The 19298-nt window shown below is 50.3% G+C and overlaps 1 protein-coding gene across 1 annotated transcript in view; it reads left to right on the top strand.

Moving 5' to 3' along the window:
- ADAMTS2 (ADAM metallopeptidase with thrombospondin type 1 motif 2) overlaps positions 1 to 19298 on the top strand; it is a gene marked incomplete at both ends in the record, with an annotated part of 215062 nt that overhangs the window by 72842 nt on the left and 122922 nt on the right. Inside the window, one exon of the mRNA XM_084244362.1 lies at positions 6029 to 6188. Within this exon, the coding sequence (XP_084100488.1) occupies positions 6029 to 6188 (160 nt within the window). The remainder of the gene's footprint in view (positions 1 to 6028; positions 6189 to 19298) is intronic.

Genomic DNA, 19298 nt, shown 5'->3' with positions numbered 1-19298 from the left:
AGGCCTAACAGAGGTGAATGGATTCTGGTGAGGAATGTGTCTAACTTTTCCACTTGAGAGTACTGTCAGTTAGAGGCACCTGGTTGGTTGAGGAAACTGGATAAGTTTGTGTCTTATTTCTGATTTGTCTCTTTGTGCTTTAGTGCCCTTCTGATAGGTACCTGGGAGGGTCACTGCCTGGCCGCCTGGCCAGCTTGGTTCCTGGCTTCCTGATCATGGCAAGGCCCAGGACAGCACTTAACAAGTTTAGCACCCTAGGGTCAGTTCAGTGACCTTCCACCAGGAGGCCTACTAGGGAGGATAACCCAATTTCTGGTATGCAGAGAGACTGCAAACTGTCCCCTGGGCTTTCTCAGGCCAGCGAAGGCTATTCAACAGGTTGGATTCTGAGTCATTGTGAATCTGGAACCTTCCAGAATGATGACCTAGGGCCTTGGGCCATGGTTTAAATGATTCGGAGCCTGGGATGTAAGGATCACTCCAGAGAGGAGTGATCACTCCACTAAACCACATGTCCTGCCCTTAACTGTCACTATATGCCTGGCCTGGTCCGGTGGCCCACCTGGGAGGTATTCTTCTTACCTAGGGCTGAGGATCTGATTCTTTCACCCTGTGTGTCTCTGGCAAGCCTTTCCTACTCCCCAATCCCACCCTTGCCAGCCTCAGTTTTCTCATTTGGAAAGCAAGCAGATGGTTGATATCATTTGGATTTCAGGCATATGTACTCTGGTTCTGAGTGGCCCAGGCTACATATGCTTCTGCAGCAACCACTCAAGGTGTGGGACAACCGATCCCATTTACAGGGAAGTAATTGGAGGCCCAGGAATCTTTGGCACGTTGACCGAGGTCACTTGGCCAGACAGAAATGGTGCCGGGAACCCAGAATGCTGAACTCCTCCGACCATGCTCACCCACTGCTGGCCCGCTATTGATTCCCACACATTTTTGAATGAGTTCCATTAATAAGATAGGTTTGAGACACCAGTCTGCCCCCAAACCACAAACATGGGAAATGTCAGCAGTAGCTTAGAATAACTCTTGTAAATGCTGTCACCCAGGGGGTCAGTGGAAAGGGTGGTCACATTGTCCCTGCCTCCTTGCCTGTGTTATCTTATAGTGGTCCATCTGTTTTGCATGTTATTCAGTCACTCGACCTGCTCATTCCCCTCCAGGCACTGCAGGACTGGGGCCCAGGAATGAGTTAGTGTGTGGAGACTACAGATTTCCCTTGGGCCTTTCCTCTCCTTCCTTCAAGGTCTCGTGACATTATTCCCCTGGATTGAGCCCCCAAAGTTATGGCTCCTGCCCTTACTCTGCCTCCTGGATCCCTTTTTTCAGAAATCCAAGATGCCACCTGTGTCTTCACAGGTCTCCCTCTCCTCCTGGGTCCTTCAAAAACTAGTAGCCCCCTTCATGCTTCCACCCACCAGGAACCCCCGCGTTAGTTTCCTATGGACTACTATAACAAATTACTGTACACAACAGAACTTATTCTCTGACTGGCCTGGAGGTTAAAGTCAAGGTATTGGAAGAGCTGTATTTGCTGTGGGGGCTTCAGGGGAGAACCCCAGGAACCCTGACTGGTCCTAGCTGGTATGTCTAACATGCAGTAGGGAATGCCAGCTTTTCTATTGTTTTGAGAGAATCTGGAAACCTGGTCATTTATGTGAAATCCTCTGCTCCTTAAGTCAGAGCATGAGGTCACCAAGTTGGCAAAGTAAGAAACCCCAGTCTTCAACCCCCAGCAAAAATCAACAATTAGATAGCTATCCACAAACAGCTTGGAGAGAGCTCAGAAGTCCATTGAAGGAACTTCAGCAACACATTAGAACAGTGAAATCTGAGAATAATTATACATAAAAAGGAAAAAAATAGCAACTATATTTTGCCTGCATCATCCCAAATGCCAAGAGGGAACTCCACAGCTAAACAGATTATCTCTTGCCAGCAATGGGAGAGTGGGGTGAGTGACCAACTTTCCCTGACTTTAGGGTTGTTGCATGAAGGACCTACTTTAGTTTTAAACAACCCAGAGACTCTCAAAGCTCAGCTATGTAGAAATGAAAGGAAAAAGGAAGAAGGGCAGGGCCTACCAGTATCTACCACACAATGGGAGTGGCCATGGCTTCCAGTGGTCTGCTCTGTTGATGACCTTAGGAACGTTCCCTGTTGAAACCAGTGGCCATCACAGATGCTGTGGTCCTCCTACAGAATTTATTACTAAGATATTTTACCTACAGGCATTTAATGGTAATGGATACCAGCCATCTGGGTCCTTGCTGCTCCCTCCCTAACTCCCCAACATAGGTTCTGTATGGGCTGCCAATCTTAACCTCTATTACTGTAAATGGCAAACTATCCACCATGATGTATAAGGTCTGGTAAAACCCCTCCAGCTATGCACATACATCTGCCAACCTGACACCCAGCCTCTACTGTCATGTGTGTGCCTGTGGCAAGATGTTGCAGTCACAAGCATACACATTAGCAGTTATGGTCCTGGTAGATTTCGGTGTGCCTACAGTTGTGCCCAGTCCTCTTAGTTGGTCCTGGCCCTTATCACTACATGTGTGTCTGCAGCTGGCTCTTGTCACTACACAGGCATCTGAAGCTGGTCCCTGCAACTGAGTGTGTGTATACCACTAGCTCTGGCCACCACTATGTCTGCCCTGGTCCATGGCCACTGGACCTGGAGGCACTGCTGAGGATCCCAGTAGCCCTTGCAGTTGCTGTTGTAGACCCTTTACAGTACTTGCACAGGACTATACAGTTGTTGATTTTGTGGACCCTAACAGTTTGAGCCACTGACTCATCATGCTCCCCCCCCCCACCAACCCAGAACCATTACATATCCCCATACTTGGTACCTTGCCCCACTAGATCTGGAGTCACAGTATGCACTACAATACCTCTAGCCACAGATGAAGGTAATTTCTAACTGAAGCCCAGTCCATGAAGTCTGGAATGTGCAGATACCTGTGCCAGGCTAAAGAATCATGACGAATCATGGCAACATAACACCACCAAAAGTCACAGTAAATTCCCAGTAGCTGACCCCAAAGAATTAGAGATATGTAAATTGCCTGACAAAGAATTCAATTCTAAAGATGCTCAGGGAGCTACAAGAGCACTTGGGTATGCAATGTGACAAAATCAGGAAAATAGTAAATGAGAAGTTCAATAGAAATAGTGAACATATGAAAGAACCAAACAGAATTTTTGGAGCTGAACTGAACTGAGTATTTCAGTAAAGAGCGTAGACAGCAGACTGAGCGAAAGAGAAGAAAGAATCAGTGGACTTGAAGATAGGTCATTTGAAATGATACAGTTAGAGAAACAAGAAATAAAACATAATGAAAAGGGGGGAAGCCTATGGAAAATCAATAAAAGAAGAAATCAGTAAATCACTGGAGTTTCAGAAGAAGAGAGGGAGTAAGGGCAGAGGACTTATTTTCAGAAATAATGGTTAAGAACTTTCTAAACCTGGGGAGAGATTTATACATCCAAGTTTATGAAGCTAATAGAGCACCCTGAAATTTCCATCCAAAAGAATTTTCTTGAAGACATATTTTAATAAAACTGTTTAAAATCAAAAGACAAAAAATAATTTTATTTTTTCAATGGTACTTTATATTTTTTCTAATTTATTTATTTATATATTTTTACATTGCTGTTCATTTTTATACACTGATTTCTCCTCTCAGCTGTTGTCCGCATAAATTAGTACCACCAAGACACCTGTGAACCATTACCATAGTTTCTTATGCTCTTCTCTCCCATTTTGATACTATTCCCTCCCTCTCCCCTGACAAATGTCTCCAATTTATAGTTTGACTGCTAGTTTTGTCTTTTTTCTCCCCTGATCCCTTGTATGGTTTCTCTGTTCCTCCTATAAGTGAAATCATCTTATATTTTTCTTTTTCTTTCTGACTTATTTCACTGCGCATAATCCCTTCCAGCTCCATCCATGTTGCTGCGAATGGCATGATTTTCTTTTTTCATTGCTGAGTAGTATTTCAGTGTGTGTGTGTGTGTGTGTGTGTGTGTGTGTGTATCTATACCACATCTTCTTGATATAGTCATTGTTTTCGAACAATCAGGTTGTTTCCATATTTTAGCTATTGTAAATAGTGTTGTGATGAACGTAGGAGTGCAAGTATCCTTTTAAATTAATGTTTTTGTGTCCTTTGGGCAGATTTCTTTTTTTTTTCTCTCTCTTTTTTTTAAATTTCATTTTTATATTCTCCATACAATTGCAACCCCCTTATATTAACCCCAATCCCACCTTTCCCCCCCCCATAGTGTGTCTCTGGTTCATAGTTGTTTGTTGATTTTAATTTTTTCTTTCTTATAGTTATTCTTTTTCCTGGTCCCTTATTTAGGTTTTCTAGATTCCTGCTATGAGTGAGACCATCCAGTATTTTTCTTTTTCTTTCTGGCTTATTTCGCTGAGCATGATCCCTTCCAGCTCCATCCATGTTGCTGCAAATTGCATGTGTTTATCTTTTTTGATTGCTGAGTAATGTTCCATTGTGTATATGTACCACATCTTCTTGATCCAGTCATCTATGTTTGGGCATTTGGGTTGTTTCCAAAGCTTAGCTATTGTAAATTGTGCTGCTATAAACATAGGGGTGCAGGTGCTCTTTGGAATTAGTTTCTGTGTCCTCTGGGTAAATACATAGAAGTGGAGTTGCTGGATCATGTGGAAGCTCTATCTTTAGTAGGTTGAGAAATCTCCACACAGCTTTCCATAGTGGTTGGACCAGTTTGCACTCCCACCAGCAGTGCAGGAGAGTTCCTTTTTCTCCACATCCTCGCCAACATTTGTTGTTGCTAGTTTTTTTAATATGTGCCATTCTCACTGGTGTGAGATGGTATCTCATTGTAGTTTTGATTTGCATTTCCCTGATTACAAGTGATGTTGAACATTTTTTCATATGCCTGTTGGCCATTTGTATTTCCTCTTTGGAGAAGTTTCTTTTTAGCTCTTCTGCCCATTTTTTGACTGGATTATTTTCTTTGTTCTTGTTGAGTCTCATCAGCTCTTTGTAGATTTTTGTGATCAGTCCTTTATCATGAGTGTTGTGTGCAAAAATGTTCTTCCAGTCGGTGGGGTTTCTCTTTGTTTTGGTTATTGTCTCTTTTTCTGTGTAGAAGCTCTTTAATTTGATGTAGTCCCAGCTGTTTATCTTTGCCTTCACTATCTGCTGTCTGTGATGTGTCTGTAAAGATGTCTTTGAGGTGCATGTCATGTAATGTTTCGCCTACATTTCCTTCTATATATTTTATGGTTTCAGGTCTTATGTCTAGTTCTTTAATCCATTTTGAGTTGGTTTGTGTGCGTGGTGTGAGGTAGTAGTCAAGTTTCATTCTTTTGCATGTAGCAATTGGGTAGATTTCTAAGAGTGGAATTGCTGGGTCACGTGGTAGCTCCATTTTCAGTAATTTGATGATCCTCCACTTGACTTTCCATAGCTAATGACTAGCTGTTCAGTTGCTGTGGAGTCAGAGCTGGTGACCAGCACGGCTAAGGGGTAGATGGTGGGGCCATGGGAACTGTGGCCAGCTGCAGTGCTGCATGCTCCAGCTTTAGCCTCCACTGTAGTTTGAGCTTGTGTTTTCCAAGGAAAGCTGGAATTTCAGTTTTGAAACATGGAATCTCATTTTGAGTGTTGGGTTCAGAACTTTAAAAATACTAGTTAGGTCAAACTGCACAAGCACTAGTCAACCTCTTGACTAATAGTTTTGACTTTTGTTTTGGATTTGGGTTCCTGGAGGCAGCCCAGGCAGAAAGAGCCCCTTCTGTAGTCTCGACCCCAGCCAGTGCTCTGGGCCCCAGTGACTAGAAGTGGAGGCACTGGACAGATGGGGCCCTTAGAGCTACCTGCCCCTGCCCTCCCAGGCTCAGGGTTCAGACCTAAATCCTGGCTGGGGGCCTGAACCTGGTCATCTGGGGCGCTCCATGCTGCTCCCCCTCCTCGGTTTGAGCGAGCTAGATTTCGACCATCTCATCTCTGTTCCACAGGCTGGCCTGATCCGTGTGGCGGAGGAAGAGTTCTTCATTGAGCCCCTGGAGAAGGGACTGGCAACAGAGGAGGCTGAGCAGGGCCGTGTGCATGTGGTGTACCGCCGGCTGCCCACTTCTAAACCTCCCCCTCTGGGGGGCCCACAGACCCTGGACACGGGTAAGGCTGTTGCATGTGGGTGGGCTGCATGGTGAGTCCTTGATGTACCCCTGGAGAGTCCAGGCATCCTTCTGCAAGCCTGGGCCCAGATTGAGGCTGAACCCTATCCTAGCTGACCTCATGGCACAGTAGGGGTGTTGTGGTGCTCAGGGGGGCAGGGGTCTCTGCTGTCTGTGCACGTGGGCCACAAGTCTGCAGGTCTAGGGCTTTCACAGTGGGCAGTGCATGCTGTCAGAGGAGCTACCTTCTGCAGCCCAAGGGTAGGCAAGTGTCAGGGAGCAGGGGAAACTCATACCAGTCCTGCACCTCCAACTAGAGTCCTATGCCTGTGTTTGAGCCTGTGCCATTGAAGATAACATCTATTTGTACCCCAACCCCATAGCTCTTGTCTCCTAGCCTCTGTGCGCTTATCTGCTGCAGAGGTGCCCACCCTCCCTCGCTGCTCAGGGAAAGGTCGGTGTGGTTCTGCCCCTCCCAGAAGCCAGCCAGCTACTGGGAGAGGGGGGGAATTGCACCATAAAGACCTGGGGGTGGTGCTCCCAGCATCCTGTGCACAAGCTCTGGGTCTGGGAGTCTGGAAGGAGCTGCTTGGCGGGCATGGTGACAGCCCCTAGCAGCAGCCTTTCAGAACCCTCCTGGTGGAAGCGCCACCCCAAACCTCCCCAGCATTCTTAGAAACTCATATGCTCGGTTGCATCAAGGTCAGGTAGTTGGGGTCGCACCATGGTCCTAGCAGGCCTCTTGTCTCCAGGACCCCAAAGTGTGGATGAGGTCACCTCCCTGCACTTGGCTCTTGCTGAGTGGGGAGGCAGCTGTGAGGTGAGCCCTCAGGCTCTACCTGGGCCCCTGGCTGTGGATAGCCACAGGAGGTGGATGACAGACAAGCATGGAAGCCTGGATTTGGCTCCTTTGCCTGTGTTTATAGTGAGTCTCTGAAGGCCCCACTGGGCCAGCCCACCCAAGCTATGATTTATCAGGACACCCCAAGCAGCTCTGGCTCATTTATTTTAGGTCTCTCTAATTTCCAGACTTGACAGATAAATTGGGTGCAGTCTGGCAGGGCACCATTCTAATTTCAAGAGGTGTGTCAGATGCTTTTGCAAAGGAATAGTTCTGTCAGAAAGCCCAGCATTCTCCAGAGCCAATCAATACTCCTGGTGGGTCCTTCTTCCCAGGTGATGAATTATAATCCATTCAATAGCCAGATCACAGGCGCTGCCCACCCACCTTGCTCGGCTTCAGTTCCTTCCACCTCTTTCCCACCCTTGGACTTCCATGCAGGGGAAGGAATGGAAAGCAACCCCATCGCATGCAGGCAGGAGTGAAAACAGGACAGGCGAAGTGAGCCTTGTCCTTGTTCCTCACTAGCTAGAGTTCCTGGGCAAGTTTGGGGCTCTGGCCTCTGCTTTCTTTTTTGGTTATTAGAATTAGAAATGCCTGTGTTTCATATCTAAGAGATGAGGGCCTGACTACTTTGTAAATTGCTTGGTGCTTCTTGGCCTCCACTGGAAGGTACAGGTTGATTCCAGGGCCCCTGTGTGGGCTGGTTGAGGTGGAGTCTGCTGCCAGGTGCCCTGACCATGTCTCTGATCCCAAATTCCATGTGGTGCCTGGCTTCCTGAACTTGGCAGCCCTCTCCTATGACTAAGTCAGCCTTGCCTTATTTTCCCGGTTTCTGCTGGTATTCTGGCATCTTCTGTGGAATCCTTTCCTCCATCCTTTGATCCATGCATCTTTGGTGGGAGCTTGAAAATTCAACATAGGAAAGGAATTTCAAACTCAGAATAAGTCTAGAAACCATTGGCCTTAGAAGATGCTGGGGAAGGCCATCTGCACAGGTCATGGGCTGAGGTTGCCCTAAATGATAGGGGAGGGAGAGGGAACCCGTCGCAGGCTGTGGGCTGCAGGCTGTAGGTCCAGAACACAAGTCCAGGATCTGAGGCCAAGCTCTCTTTCCATGACACGCCTACCCAGGGTCAGCATGACACTGTGCAAGAACATTTCTCCCTGGATGTGCCTGAATGTTCTTGATCAGCCCAGGACTAAGACCCACTGGCTGGCTGGAGGGAGTCCAGACACATTTTATGCCGGCTGAGGGCCTGAGGTGACCTCAGACAGTCCAGCTTTCCATCAGCCTGGGCTTTGTCAGGGCCACTGGTTTCAGCTGAGATATGTGAAGGCAGGGTCCTTGATTGGGCCTGCTTGCTTCATGCAAGAGGATACAGCCCTCTGGGCACAGAACCCTAGGACCTCTGTGCAAAGGCTTTGGGGGGGAGGGTGTGTGTGTGTATGTGTGTGTGTAAGCTAGGAAACTCTTCTGGTGAATTCTGATGAGAACCGTGACATCAATGTGGCGCAGGTGGGAGCACATAGGGGCCACTGATTGAGGACTTCCTTTTGTGCTTCCAGCACAACTTCTGGAAGCAGATTGAGATGCCTTGGCAATTTGCTATTGATGAGAAGTAGATATGATGGGTCCTGTGTGGTTGGGGATACACCTCTGGAGTTGGGTCTCCTAGCATGTTTCCCTGTTTACCCTTAGCAACCAGCAGGCTTTCTGGGGTGATTTGGGGGGTTCTCACTAAGTCTCAGAGCATTGTTGTCACTCATTGTCTCTGTCATTCAGGTTGGGTGCTGGAGCGCAGATTGCCCAGGGAAACTGATGGAAAGTGAAGGTTTACCATATCTCCTGCAGACTCAGGCCACGCGCTGAGATGTGCGCTGGGCAGCTCTGCACACGGTAGCATTGCCCTCGACCTTGGAGGGGGATTTACAGTGGGTGAGGTTTGAGGGGGAAGGAGGACTTTTTTTCTCCTGACTGGCCTTAGAGGTGTTGCAGGTGCTTCTCTGCTTAGCTCTGCTTAGACTGGGTGCCTAGCTGAAGTGGGAGAGTAGAGGTCTGAGGTCAGGATTGCCTTTTAGGGAGAGGCAATGGAGGGGCTCTCAGGACTTCTTGGGTTGGGTCTTTCTCAGGTTCTGGAGTGCTGTTCTCTGCCCTCCCTAGAGCCAGTCTTGTGTCTAGGGAAGTATGTTGATGGGTGGCAATGTGTGACATGGGCCTCTCTATATTGGTGTGTATGATTTATGTGTGTGAATATGTGTGTGTGCGTGTGTGTTTGCACTGAGACACATACATGACCAGAGCCTCACCCCAAGTTCCAGCTTGTACATGAGCCCTGCCCTGGCTGCCATTTGTCAGCCTATTTTGGGGTTAGGAGGGGGAGCCAGGCAGCTGGGTGAGGGACAAGGCCTTTAGCCCGACTGGATGCCTGCTCAGAGTGTGCTCTGGTGATCCAAAGCTGTCACTTCTCTCAGTCACAGGCTTCCACAGCACGTTACACCATCTGAGTGGCTGGAAACAGCAGCAGTTTTTTCTCCACAGTTCTGGAGGGCAGAAGTTTGATATGAATGTCACCGGGCTGAAATGACTGTCAGCAGGGCCGCACTCTTTCATGAGGCTCAAGGGAAAATACATTGCTTGCGTCTCCCAGCTTCTGGCAGCTGCTGGTATGCCTGGTTTGCAGCCCCTTTGCTCCAGTCTCTGCTCTGTGGCATCACCTTTTTCATTTCTGTGTGTATGTCAGTCTCCCTTTACCTTGATGTTGCATTTAGGGCTCACCATGATGGTCCAGGATCATTTCCTCATCTCTAGATCCATAATCTAATATGTGCACAGTCATTTTGCCATATTAGGTACCATTTGCAGTCTCGGGGATTAGAACCTGCTATCTTTGAGGGCCCCTGTTCAGTCCACTCGGGAAGTGAATCAATGTCCCACTGGCTGGGCAGTGAATGGTGTATATGTGCAGAGAGGCAGTGCTGCTGGCACCCGTCACTCCCCAGGGGACAGTGCTCAGCCACGGCCCAGCCAGGTTTCTCACCCTGTTGTTTCTGCTTGGCCATCTGGCATGTGGCATGGGGAGTTGTCTGTTGTGCACACCCTGGTGCAATTTCAGTCGGACTGTGAGGTCTGAGGAGGCTGGACAGAGCTGTGCCTGGGCTGACCCTAACACAGAGAAGTCAGCCTTGATGTTGGCGCCAAGGCCTTGGCTGTCTGACAGAGGCTGTGCTTGGGATTCTGGGAAGGTACCCAGGCAGTGGGAACCATTCCTGGGTCACGTGCTGGGCATGTCATCTGGTACCATTTGCAGAAAGTCCTGCAAGCCCATCGAGGCCTGTGGGGCCCGACAGGTACTGCCAATGAAGATGGTGGTGGAGGAGAAGGAAAATAACTATCTCCACCCTTGGCCTGGCTTTCACTTTCCTGCTTTTGATATAAAAATGGACACAGAGTATGTCTCTGCTAAAAGAAAAGCCGTAGGGCAAGAAATGTGGTAGCACGTCATTCGGCCCTGGCCTCACTGTGGGAAGGGAGCCCCTCCTCAGTGCCCCTGCCGCACACCTGGTAGGAGTGTGGGCCTGAGGCAGCCGGTCCTCTTACTGTCAAGAAGCAGAACTTTTATGTGAACTGTCCTGATTTTGAAATGTTGTTTCAAATTTCTGTATAAGCAGAACAGAGGAAACAAAACCCACTCCCCCTTTGGCTGCCTGTGCTATAGGGGATGCAGAGGGTCCTCTGCTTTCTCGCTCTCCTAGGCCTCATGCAGCCCCCAGGGCAAGGCTTGGGGCAGAGAAGGGATAGTGAGCACCTGCTAAGCAGGTGCTTCCCATCCTGCCTTGCCTGGCCTTGCATTGGGACCTGGCTGAAGGAAAAGAAACCAGACAGCTCAGTGCCTGTGACCTTGGCTCCCTCCTCCTTTGAAGCAGCCAGTGCCAAGCCTCTGCCCACTGCTGTCAGGCTGCCACATCCTCCCTGGCAGGCAGAGGAGGCATGCTACCCTCGGGAGCTCTCTGCCTTGCTGCTGCCAAGGAAAGCCTGCTAGGAAAGAAAAGAACAAGGCCTGGTGTCTCATGGCTCCTCTGCTACCCTAGTGTGGCTGGCTTTGAAGTTGCTACCCAGTGGCCATAGCCCTTCCTCCTCCTGACCTGCTGTATGTCTCCATTGCATGGCCTTGAACAGGGTAGGAGTTTTCTGGGCTGCTGAAGATCCGATGTGTGGTGGGCTCAGGAGTATAGCTCCCGGAAGGTGTGTGAGGCCAAGAGATGGAGGGAGAGAGCTCATTTTGGGAGCATTTGGGGGCCGTAGCCTCAAATGTTCTGGATCCACATAGCATCCTGTGGGTGGTGGACAGACCCAGCAGGAAAGGACCTTAACAGATAGCTTTGTGTTTTAGTTAGCTAGATTAGAGGCTGTTGGGGTGATCAGAGCAATGCTGTGGGGAGAGACTGAGCCCCTGTGGGGCCAATTCATAGTTGGGAAGTGGACTAGACTCCATTTGATGGCAGGTAGATCACCAGACCTTGGTGATGCAGTGGGTGAGAGGGAGAAGGGTGAGGCATGGTGGGCAGAGGCAGGGGTCACACACAGAATTGTTAATGCTAGCAGCTAGAAGGGGGGGCCTTCTGCCCTGTAGTGGTTGATGTTTGCCTGTGTTTCTTATTTCCCTATAACAAGTTACCACAAATTTAGTGACTTGAAACAACAAAGGTCTCTGACAATTCTGGAGTTTAGGCCCAAAATAGGCCCTAAGGTGTCAGCAGGGTTGTTTCCCTTCAGAAACTCTGGGGAAGCATCCTTCCTTACTTCTCCCAGCGTGTGGTGGCTGCCAGCAACCCTTGGCTTGTGGCTCTGTCACTCCAGTCTCTGCTCTGTGGCCACAGCGCCTTCTCTGCTATGGTCTAATCTCCCTCGGCCCCCTCTTGGCAGGACAAGTGATTGGGATGTATGGCCCACTTGGACAGCCCAGGAGAATCTTCTTTCTCAAGGTCCTTAACTCAGTCAGTTCTGAAGATTAGGAAGTGGACACCCTGAGGGGGTTGGGGGGTATGATTCAGCCTTCATGATTTCTAAGTGTTGACGCCTGAGGACCTAATGGAAAGAGGAGAGCCCCTTCACTGGCTTTGTACCCTGAGCCCCAGGCCTGGCCAGACTCCAAGTGCCAGTGCCCCTGTCTGTGTCCACAGCTCATGCATTCCTGAACTGTTCACCAGAGTCAAGGCCTGGCCAAGCCCTCTTAGAGAGTGACCTCGGGTCTCAGCTGAGTTGCACCTGAAAGCCAGAGCACCTCAGTGCTCCAGTTCCAGGGTCCTCAGCTACTCCTCTGCATTATGTCCTGGCTGTGCCTGCAGTGTGGGGACTAGAGGAAGCCCATGAAGAGGTACTGATTGCGAAACCCCAGGCAACTGGCCAGGCTCTGGAAAGTGTTTCAGAGCTGAGCACGCCCTTGGCTGAGGCCTCCACAATCCTGCTTTGCAGCCATCCCCTGGACAGCTGTTGAAGATGCCAGTGTGGTGACGTGGCCCCAGACTGGGAGGGGTGGGTGGCCTGGCATGGGGACAGCTGAGGCTGCACATTCTCTGAGGCCTGCAGTTAGACTCGGGAGAGTGTCCCAGAGTTGTCTTCTGAATTGGGGGCTGTTTTGCCTGAAGCCTGCGGCTTAGGAGCCTTGCCCAGTAGGCTGTGAAGCAGAGGCAATGCCTGCAGCCAGCACAGTCCACCTCAGCCCCCAGTGGAGACTTACCAGGCATGCCCCCTTGGACAGACACTCCTCCTGGCTGTGCTGATAGCCCTCGAAAGAGTTACTCTCCTCAGATATAAACTTAGCTGTCCTGAGTCTCAGGCCTGCCGTCCCCCTGCCTCTTGTCTCAAGTGTTTAGGGGCTGGTTTAGGTGTGGAGTTGGCCAACGGCACATGGCCCAGGAAGGACCTGCTTTTTAGTAGAACATTCTTTAATGAACAGATGACAGGTGTAGACAGGACATGGCAGCCTTGGTCTCAGGCTGGCCGAAGCCCCAATTCATGTGAAGACAGTTCTCAGACTTGGGCCTCTGGTTCTCAGAGGAGCCACCTTGGTGATTGGCAGCAGACCCAGCACTGGGGGGAGGGGCAGTTTGGTGTAGGGGTTGAGTATGCCCACCAGAGTAGCTTACCCAAAACTGCCATGTCTCGGTTTCCTCATCTCTAAAATGGGTGTAAATGTTTCAGTGGATGCGAGAATTAGATAAACGAGTCCTCTCCTTGGAACAGTGCTTGCTCCATGCTTACTGTTAACATCCTTGCATTCTGACTGTTTACCTTGGGCCCAAAGTCCTCTCTACCTTGCCACCCCTTCCGCACAGTACTCTCTTCTGGAGACATAATTACTTGATGCTTTTTCTTTCCTTCCCTTGGATTTGTATCATTAATGTTCCCCAAAGTCCTTTCAGTTGACACATGGGAGCCACACCTGGCACCTGCTCTGTGCATATCTGAAGTTTAATTAGCATGAGCATTGGGCTTGGGTTCTGGCTCTTGAGTTCTGCTGGCCTGATCTTTGCAGGTTGCTATGCACAGGGAGGATTCTGGGAGAGACATGTCTTCAGAGACAACTTTGCATGGCCCTGCCCTTTGTGTTTCAAGTGGGGGTTTCAGGGGCTAAAGCAGCAGGCACCCCCATGGGACACTTTGAAAGAGAGGTCTTGCATGTGCGTGCTGTGTCTACATGATAGGGGACACGGGGACAGGTGTCCTGTGGCAGGTGCCTCTCGGGCATGCAGAGGGGCCTGATGGCAGGTGTATAGACCCCAACCTCAAGGTGGTGGCACTTCGGGTACTGCTCCATGGACTCTGAAGGGGACAGAAGGCTAGTCCCCGGAAGCAGTGAGTCAGGGCCTGCTCTAGAAACTGGATTTAGGCCTGAGGTCCCAACTCTGCTGATACACCAGCTGAAGCCTCTGACCACAGGCCTCATTTTCTCTCAGAATTCTCTGCAGGTAGGCAAACACTTCAGCCAGTTCTAAGCCTGAAGTGTTTTCTATAAAAATTTCCAATTTTCCTTGACCCAGTTCTCTTTGAAATTAATACCAAGCAGTGCCATGCACTTGGCCCTGAAGCAGCTTAGTGCTGGAAAAGGTCACAAAATTAGGTGGAAAAGTCAGTGTTGGGCTCTCCCTCCAACTCCCACGCTCGGGCTGTTATTTTCTCTCCCTCCGTCTTGCTCTTGTAAACGCATATGCACATGCTTGGAACTTGGTTGGATTTTTGAGTGTGGTGTCTCTCTGGAGTTCTTGACTAGGCTCCACTGGCCTGGGTTCACCCTGGGGTGTGGCCCCACTGGGAGCAAAGCCTCAGGGAGTCTCCTGGAGTTGACTGGAAAACCTGAGGTGGAGTCCAGCCAGAGCACTTCCTGTGGGGTGTCCAGGTGGGGTGAGAGGGCTCAGATGAGAGCTGGCAAGATGGAATAGGGTTTGGAGGAACCAGGGGCCAGGACCTGGTGGAAGAGATTACCTGGGAGCTGGTCTTTATTGGGAGGGTAGGGGGTGAGCACCTGTCAGTGCTTCCTAATCATCAAAGGAATAACAACCGAGGCTCACAGAAGGCACCTTGCCTACTGCCACACATTTGTCCTCTCATTCACTCACTTGTTCCTCTATCCATTCGTTCGTTCATTCATTCATTCAGTGTCTTATGGGGCAGCCACCTTGTGTCTGTCCTGGACTGGATTGGGAGCTAGGGAGCCAGATGATCCTTGTTTTTCTGGAACCTTTTGGACAGGGTGGGGGTGAGGGGCAGGACACAATAAACATATACTGCAGGATGGAGTAACTTGAGGAACAAAGTAAATCTGGGAAGAGGGTAGTGAAAGAGGGCAGGTAAGAGAAGGTATTGCTCCTGGCTGGTGGGAAGGCCCAGCCCTAGGAGACTGCTGCAGACAGAGGGAGGAAGCTACAGAACCCTGAGGTGGGAGTTATCTCAGTGTGACCTAAGGACCCAAAGAAGACACTGTGTGTGGATCTGAGGGAATAGGACCGTGGAAGGCTCTGGGCCTGGGGAGGTGGGGCAGGCCTTAATAATGAGGAGTCATGGTATGAGGAGGGGTTTGGTTCTCTAGACAGTGGGAAGTCTCAGCAGGTTCTCAGTGGAGACAGTGACAGCAGGGAGGGACTCTCGGTCATCCCCATGACCCATGACAGGTATTGGGAGAACAAGTTCAGTGTACACTGAGAGATAGAACCCACAGGACCTGTGTGAGGGAAGGGATCAAGATCAGTGACAACTGGCTTTCACAAGGCCTGAGCTATGGGGAACATGGTGGGCGACTGTGATACTGACTGAGCTGGGACACAGGGGAGGAGTATTGGGTCAGGGGGCCAGACCAAGTGCAGAGGCCAGAATGGTGACCCGTCCATCTCACTTTAGAAACATACCCATTCCATTGCTCCTTGATGCCTTGACTCAGAGGAAGGGTCTTCCCAAGAGAGATGGTGCTGGCCACAGGCCAAACCACTGGGGCGGGGGGATAGGGCTACCACACCTACCCTCATAGGTGGGCAGGCTCTAGGAATGCTCCAGGTCCTCTTGGTCCAGAAGCAGAGGCCCTGCTCTGTGGGAACAGGTTGCCAAGACACTATAACATGCAGAGTTTCTCTCTCTCTCTCTCTCTCTCTCTCTCTCTCTCTCTCTCTCTCTTTCTCTCTGTGTGTGTGTGTGTGTGTGTATGTGTGTGTATCCTTGCCTCTCTGGCAGGCTAAGGCCTCCTTCTCTAGCCTGCCACTTGAGGGAAGGGCCTCTGACCTACTCTGGTGGAGGGAGACACAGGAGAGCTTGCAGGGCAGGCTGTCCACTCAGGTGGCCGGGGTCAGAACTGACCAGCTGCCCACACAGTTGCTGCCCAGGATGGCTGTAATACAGTTGCCCTTCGTGCAACCTTGTTTGAAATTTGGGTTTGGGGACATCCTGGTAGGGGTCTGGGTTCCTCTCCTATGAACAGGTGCCTGTTACTGGTCCCGTAGGCCTCAGCCTCAGCCAGCCTCGAGCCTAGGGTTCCGTGTTGAGTGATGGAGCAAGTTATAGAATCCAAGCCCATGGCAAACTCAAGGCTTGGTTTCTCACAGAGGCTTCTGGTGTCTCCACGTCCTCACCAGCACAGGGGCTTTGCTGGCTGATATTTTGCTGATCTAGCAGTGAAGCTGGGTTTCTTCTTGTTGTAATTGTGCTTCTCTAATTGCTAGAGACAATGAAAAAACTGTGTGTAATTATTTTGTATGTCTCTTCTTCCTGTTTTAATCCTTGACCCTTTATCTCCTGGGGTCTTATATATTGGGCTAATAAGCCATTTATCTGTTTTAGGTATTAATTTTCTGTCACGTTTGATGCAAGTCTTTCCCTAGGCTGTAGTTCCCTTTTCCTTTTCAGTTTTGTTAGTTTTCATTGCACAAAACCCAATCTTTCCGTAGCCCAGTCTGTGGATGATTCTTCTTCCCCTGGAGCCATATCAGTGGCTCGGGGACATGTTCACTGAAGATGTGCACAGGAGACACCCTCTGCGTCCTGTGTCATTTAGGCACAGCAGGGGCCCCGGAGCACTGCTGTAAGAGCAACAGGAGTAACAGGGCACAGACACAGCACTGGCTGAGGGCTTGCCTGCGCAGGTACTCACCAGAGTGCTGCAGTCACATGGTCTCATGTGGCAGAACCACATTCTCATCCAGGCTCACCCAAGGTCAAAGGGGAGCCAGAACTGTAGCTCCCAGCCAGACACTTTATATCCCCACCTCTGCCCCACCTCAGTCCTGCAGGCCAAAGGAGGTGATGTTAGTAGAATCATCATTGTGGGAGTACAGGCCTGGAAAAGGCTCTATGTGTCTGACATTTTTTTCAAGGTTTCTGTCTAGATCTCTCTGGACTCAGCTTTGGGATGGATAAAAATGCCATCTGTGGCTTCCTGGCTGGGGGAAATGCTGCCCAGGGTCTGTAACCTTTCTTTGGCTGACTTCAGGGACTTCTGGGGCCTGCCTGTAGTCAACTCCTTTGCCCTCAGTGCTTTGACAGTTCACAGACCATGGTGAGGTGAGGGACAAATGGATTTGGCAGGGTATGAGGAGCCAACAAAAATGCTAGGAGCAGGGTCCCCAACATGGGGTCTAGGGAACTAAGGGCTACCCAGATCCCAGATAAGAATCCCCAGTGGGGAGTGGGACTCAGGCGGTCCAGTTGACTGGGGACCAGTCCAGACCGGTACAGTTGGAGGGCATCCTTGGGCCTCAGGTTAGGGACAAGGGGAGTGATGTCCTGCCTGACCTACATGCCCAGCCCAGAACCACAGTTGTGGGCAGTCACAGGCTAGCTATACATGGAGGCCTGTGCCCAGTGACTGGGCTCGGGAGGAACAGAGCAGTGACACTGACCATAGATAATGGCAGATCTCTGCCGGTAGAGACTGGACAGGCAGTGTAGGCAGAGAAGGGCTGGGCATGGGTTCTCATATGGCGTCAGCTGCAGGAGGGCTTCTGATTTCTCAGAAGCAGCTAAAACTCACAATTTTACACTAAATCTCTTCATTTTTCAAATGTTGTTAGTTAATTCCAAATTTTCACAAGCCGTGTATGGGCCAAGCAGCTCTTGGGTGTCTGCAGCAGGGGAGGAGTCATGGGTGTCTTCACTGCACAGGAATTGAGCCCACAGCCTTCCCAGGGCAGCTGGGACTGAGCTCTGGACGTGGCCAGCACTCGCTTGAGCTGAAGTGCACTTCAGAGGAATTTTTATTTTTATTTCAGTAATGTCATGAGAGACCATTCCAGCAATTTCATCTCTGTGAGGAGAGATCTGCGGTCGTGGTGTTTTTCTTGGAGGCCAGTGAGGAAGGCCATCTGCAGAGCATTAGCAGGAGGGGATGAGGGTGGAGGAGAGAGGCTTTGTCCAGGCCTCCAGACAGAGCCTTGGGTGGGGCTTGTTTTGGATCAGCCCCCAGATCTCTGAAAATGGCCCCCAGCCCATGCAACACTGGGATGGCCCCACCCCAGTGCTGCGTCAAATGGGCTGGAGTGGACAGGACCGGTCCACTGCTGATTTTGAGTCCCACGGACCTGAGGTTTTGCTTCCTCAGGCCCCCAAATTCCTGGCCGGCCAGGATGCTCGTCCATTCCAAAATCCCTGCAGCTTGGGGAGAAAGTGGTCCATTGGTGCAAGAGGTGCAAGAGGCTCCTGGTTAGATGACCAAGTTCCTTCGTTTTGGACTGTGTCTCAGGAGCCACGTACATTCTTGGTCTTTGTAAGACCAGGTAAGACAAAACAAACCGTGGCCTTGTCCCAGGTGGCATACAGAATCTTCACAAGCCTTGGAGAAGAGGCTAGCCCCACTAAAATAACCTTGGGGCACCTGGGAAACCTCAGTTTGGGCCCTTGGCAACAGAGACTCTGTGAGACAAGGCCTGACTCCCTGTTTGGAGTCTGCAGCACCTGAAATATGAGGGTGCTCCATAAGAGTTCTGTCCACCCAAGTGTGTAGGGTCAACTTTACCCTGTTTACTGGTCCCTGCTGTGGCCCAGTCTCAGTTTCCATATGTAAAATTAGGAGCATTGGATTAAATCCAGGCTTCATCCCAGTGGCTCCTAGGCTGTATTCCCACAGCCTTCCCTCCCACCCCGCAGCCCATGTTTTATTTGATTCACACAGTGTTTTCAAAAATCATGAGTGTGCATGTAAAATTTGCAAAACCTCAATTTCCAGCTCCTCAGAAAAGCAACATTTAGCAGGAGAGGCCATATCTCTTCTAGGTGGGGTGCATGCAGTCCCTCCCTGGTTGTTTCCTGGTTGGCCTACCCACTCATCTGGGCTCAACAAGGTTGGCTTCCGGTGGGTGTATACTTGCATGTCCACTCTCTTTTACACAAGTGAGCACACATTTGTGCACAGAGCAGACTCAGCTGCATTTTCATGGAATGAACTGTGGAGGCCTGAGGGACTTCCGGGCTGAGTGCCAAGACACCTGTTGTGACCTACTCTGGCTGAGCCCAGGGCAAGTCCTGCCCCTGAGTCTCAGCACGGCTGCAGGCTCCTCAAGCTCCATGGATGGCCCTGACACCGGTTTTTGTAGGCGGGTCCCAGGACTTTTTCTTTAGTGAGAAGTCACAAGACCAGACAACCTGGGACATAGGGTCTCACTATGCCCTCTGCCGAGCTGGCCACTGGGCCCTCAGGCTGGGTTAGAGGTCCCTCTGCTCCCACCTAAAGGGGCTCTGGGGCCACTGCGAGGAGTAGGAGACCCTCTGGTCTTCCTGGGGAGGAAGGG

This window comes from Talpa europaea, assembly GCF_964194135.1.
Source record: "Talpa europaea genome assembly, chromosome: 9".
Lineage (NCBI taxonomy): Eukaryota > Metazoa > Chordata > Mammalia > Eulipotyphla > Talpidae > Talpa > Talpa europaea.
The sequence above is the reverse complement of the archived record's forward strand: the minus strand, read 5'-3'. Positions and strand labels throughout refer to the sequence as shown.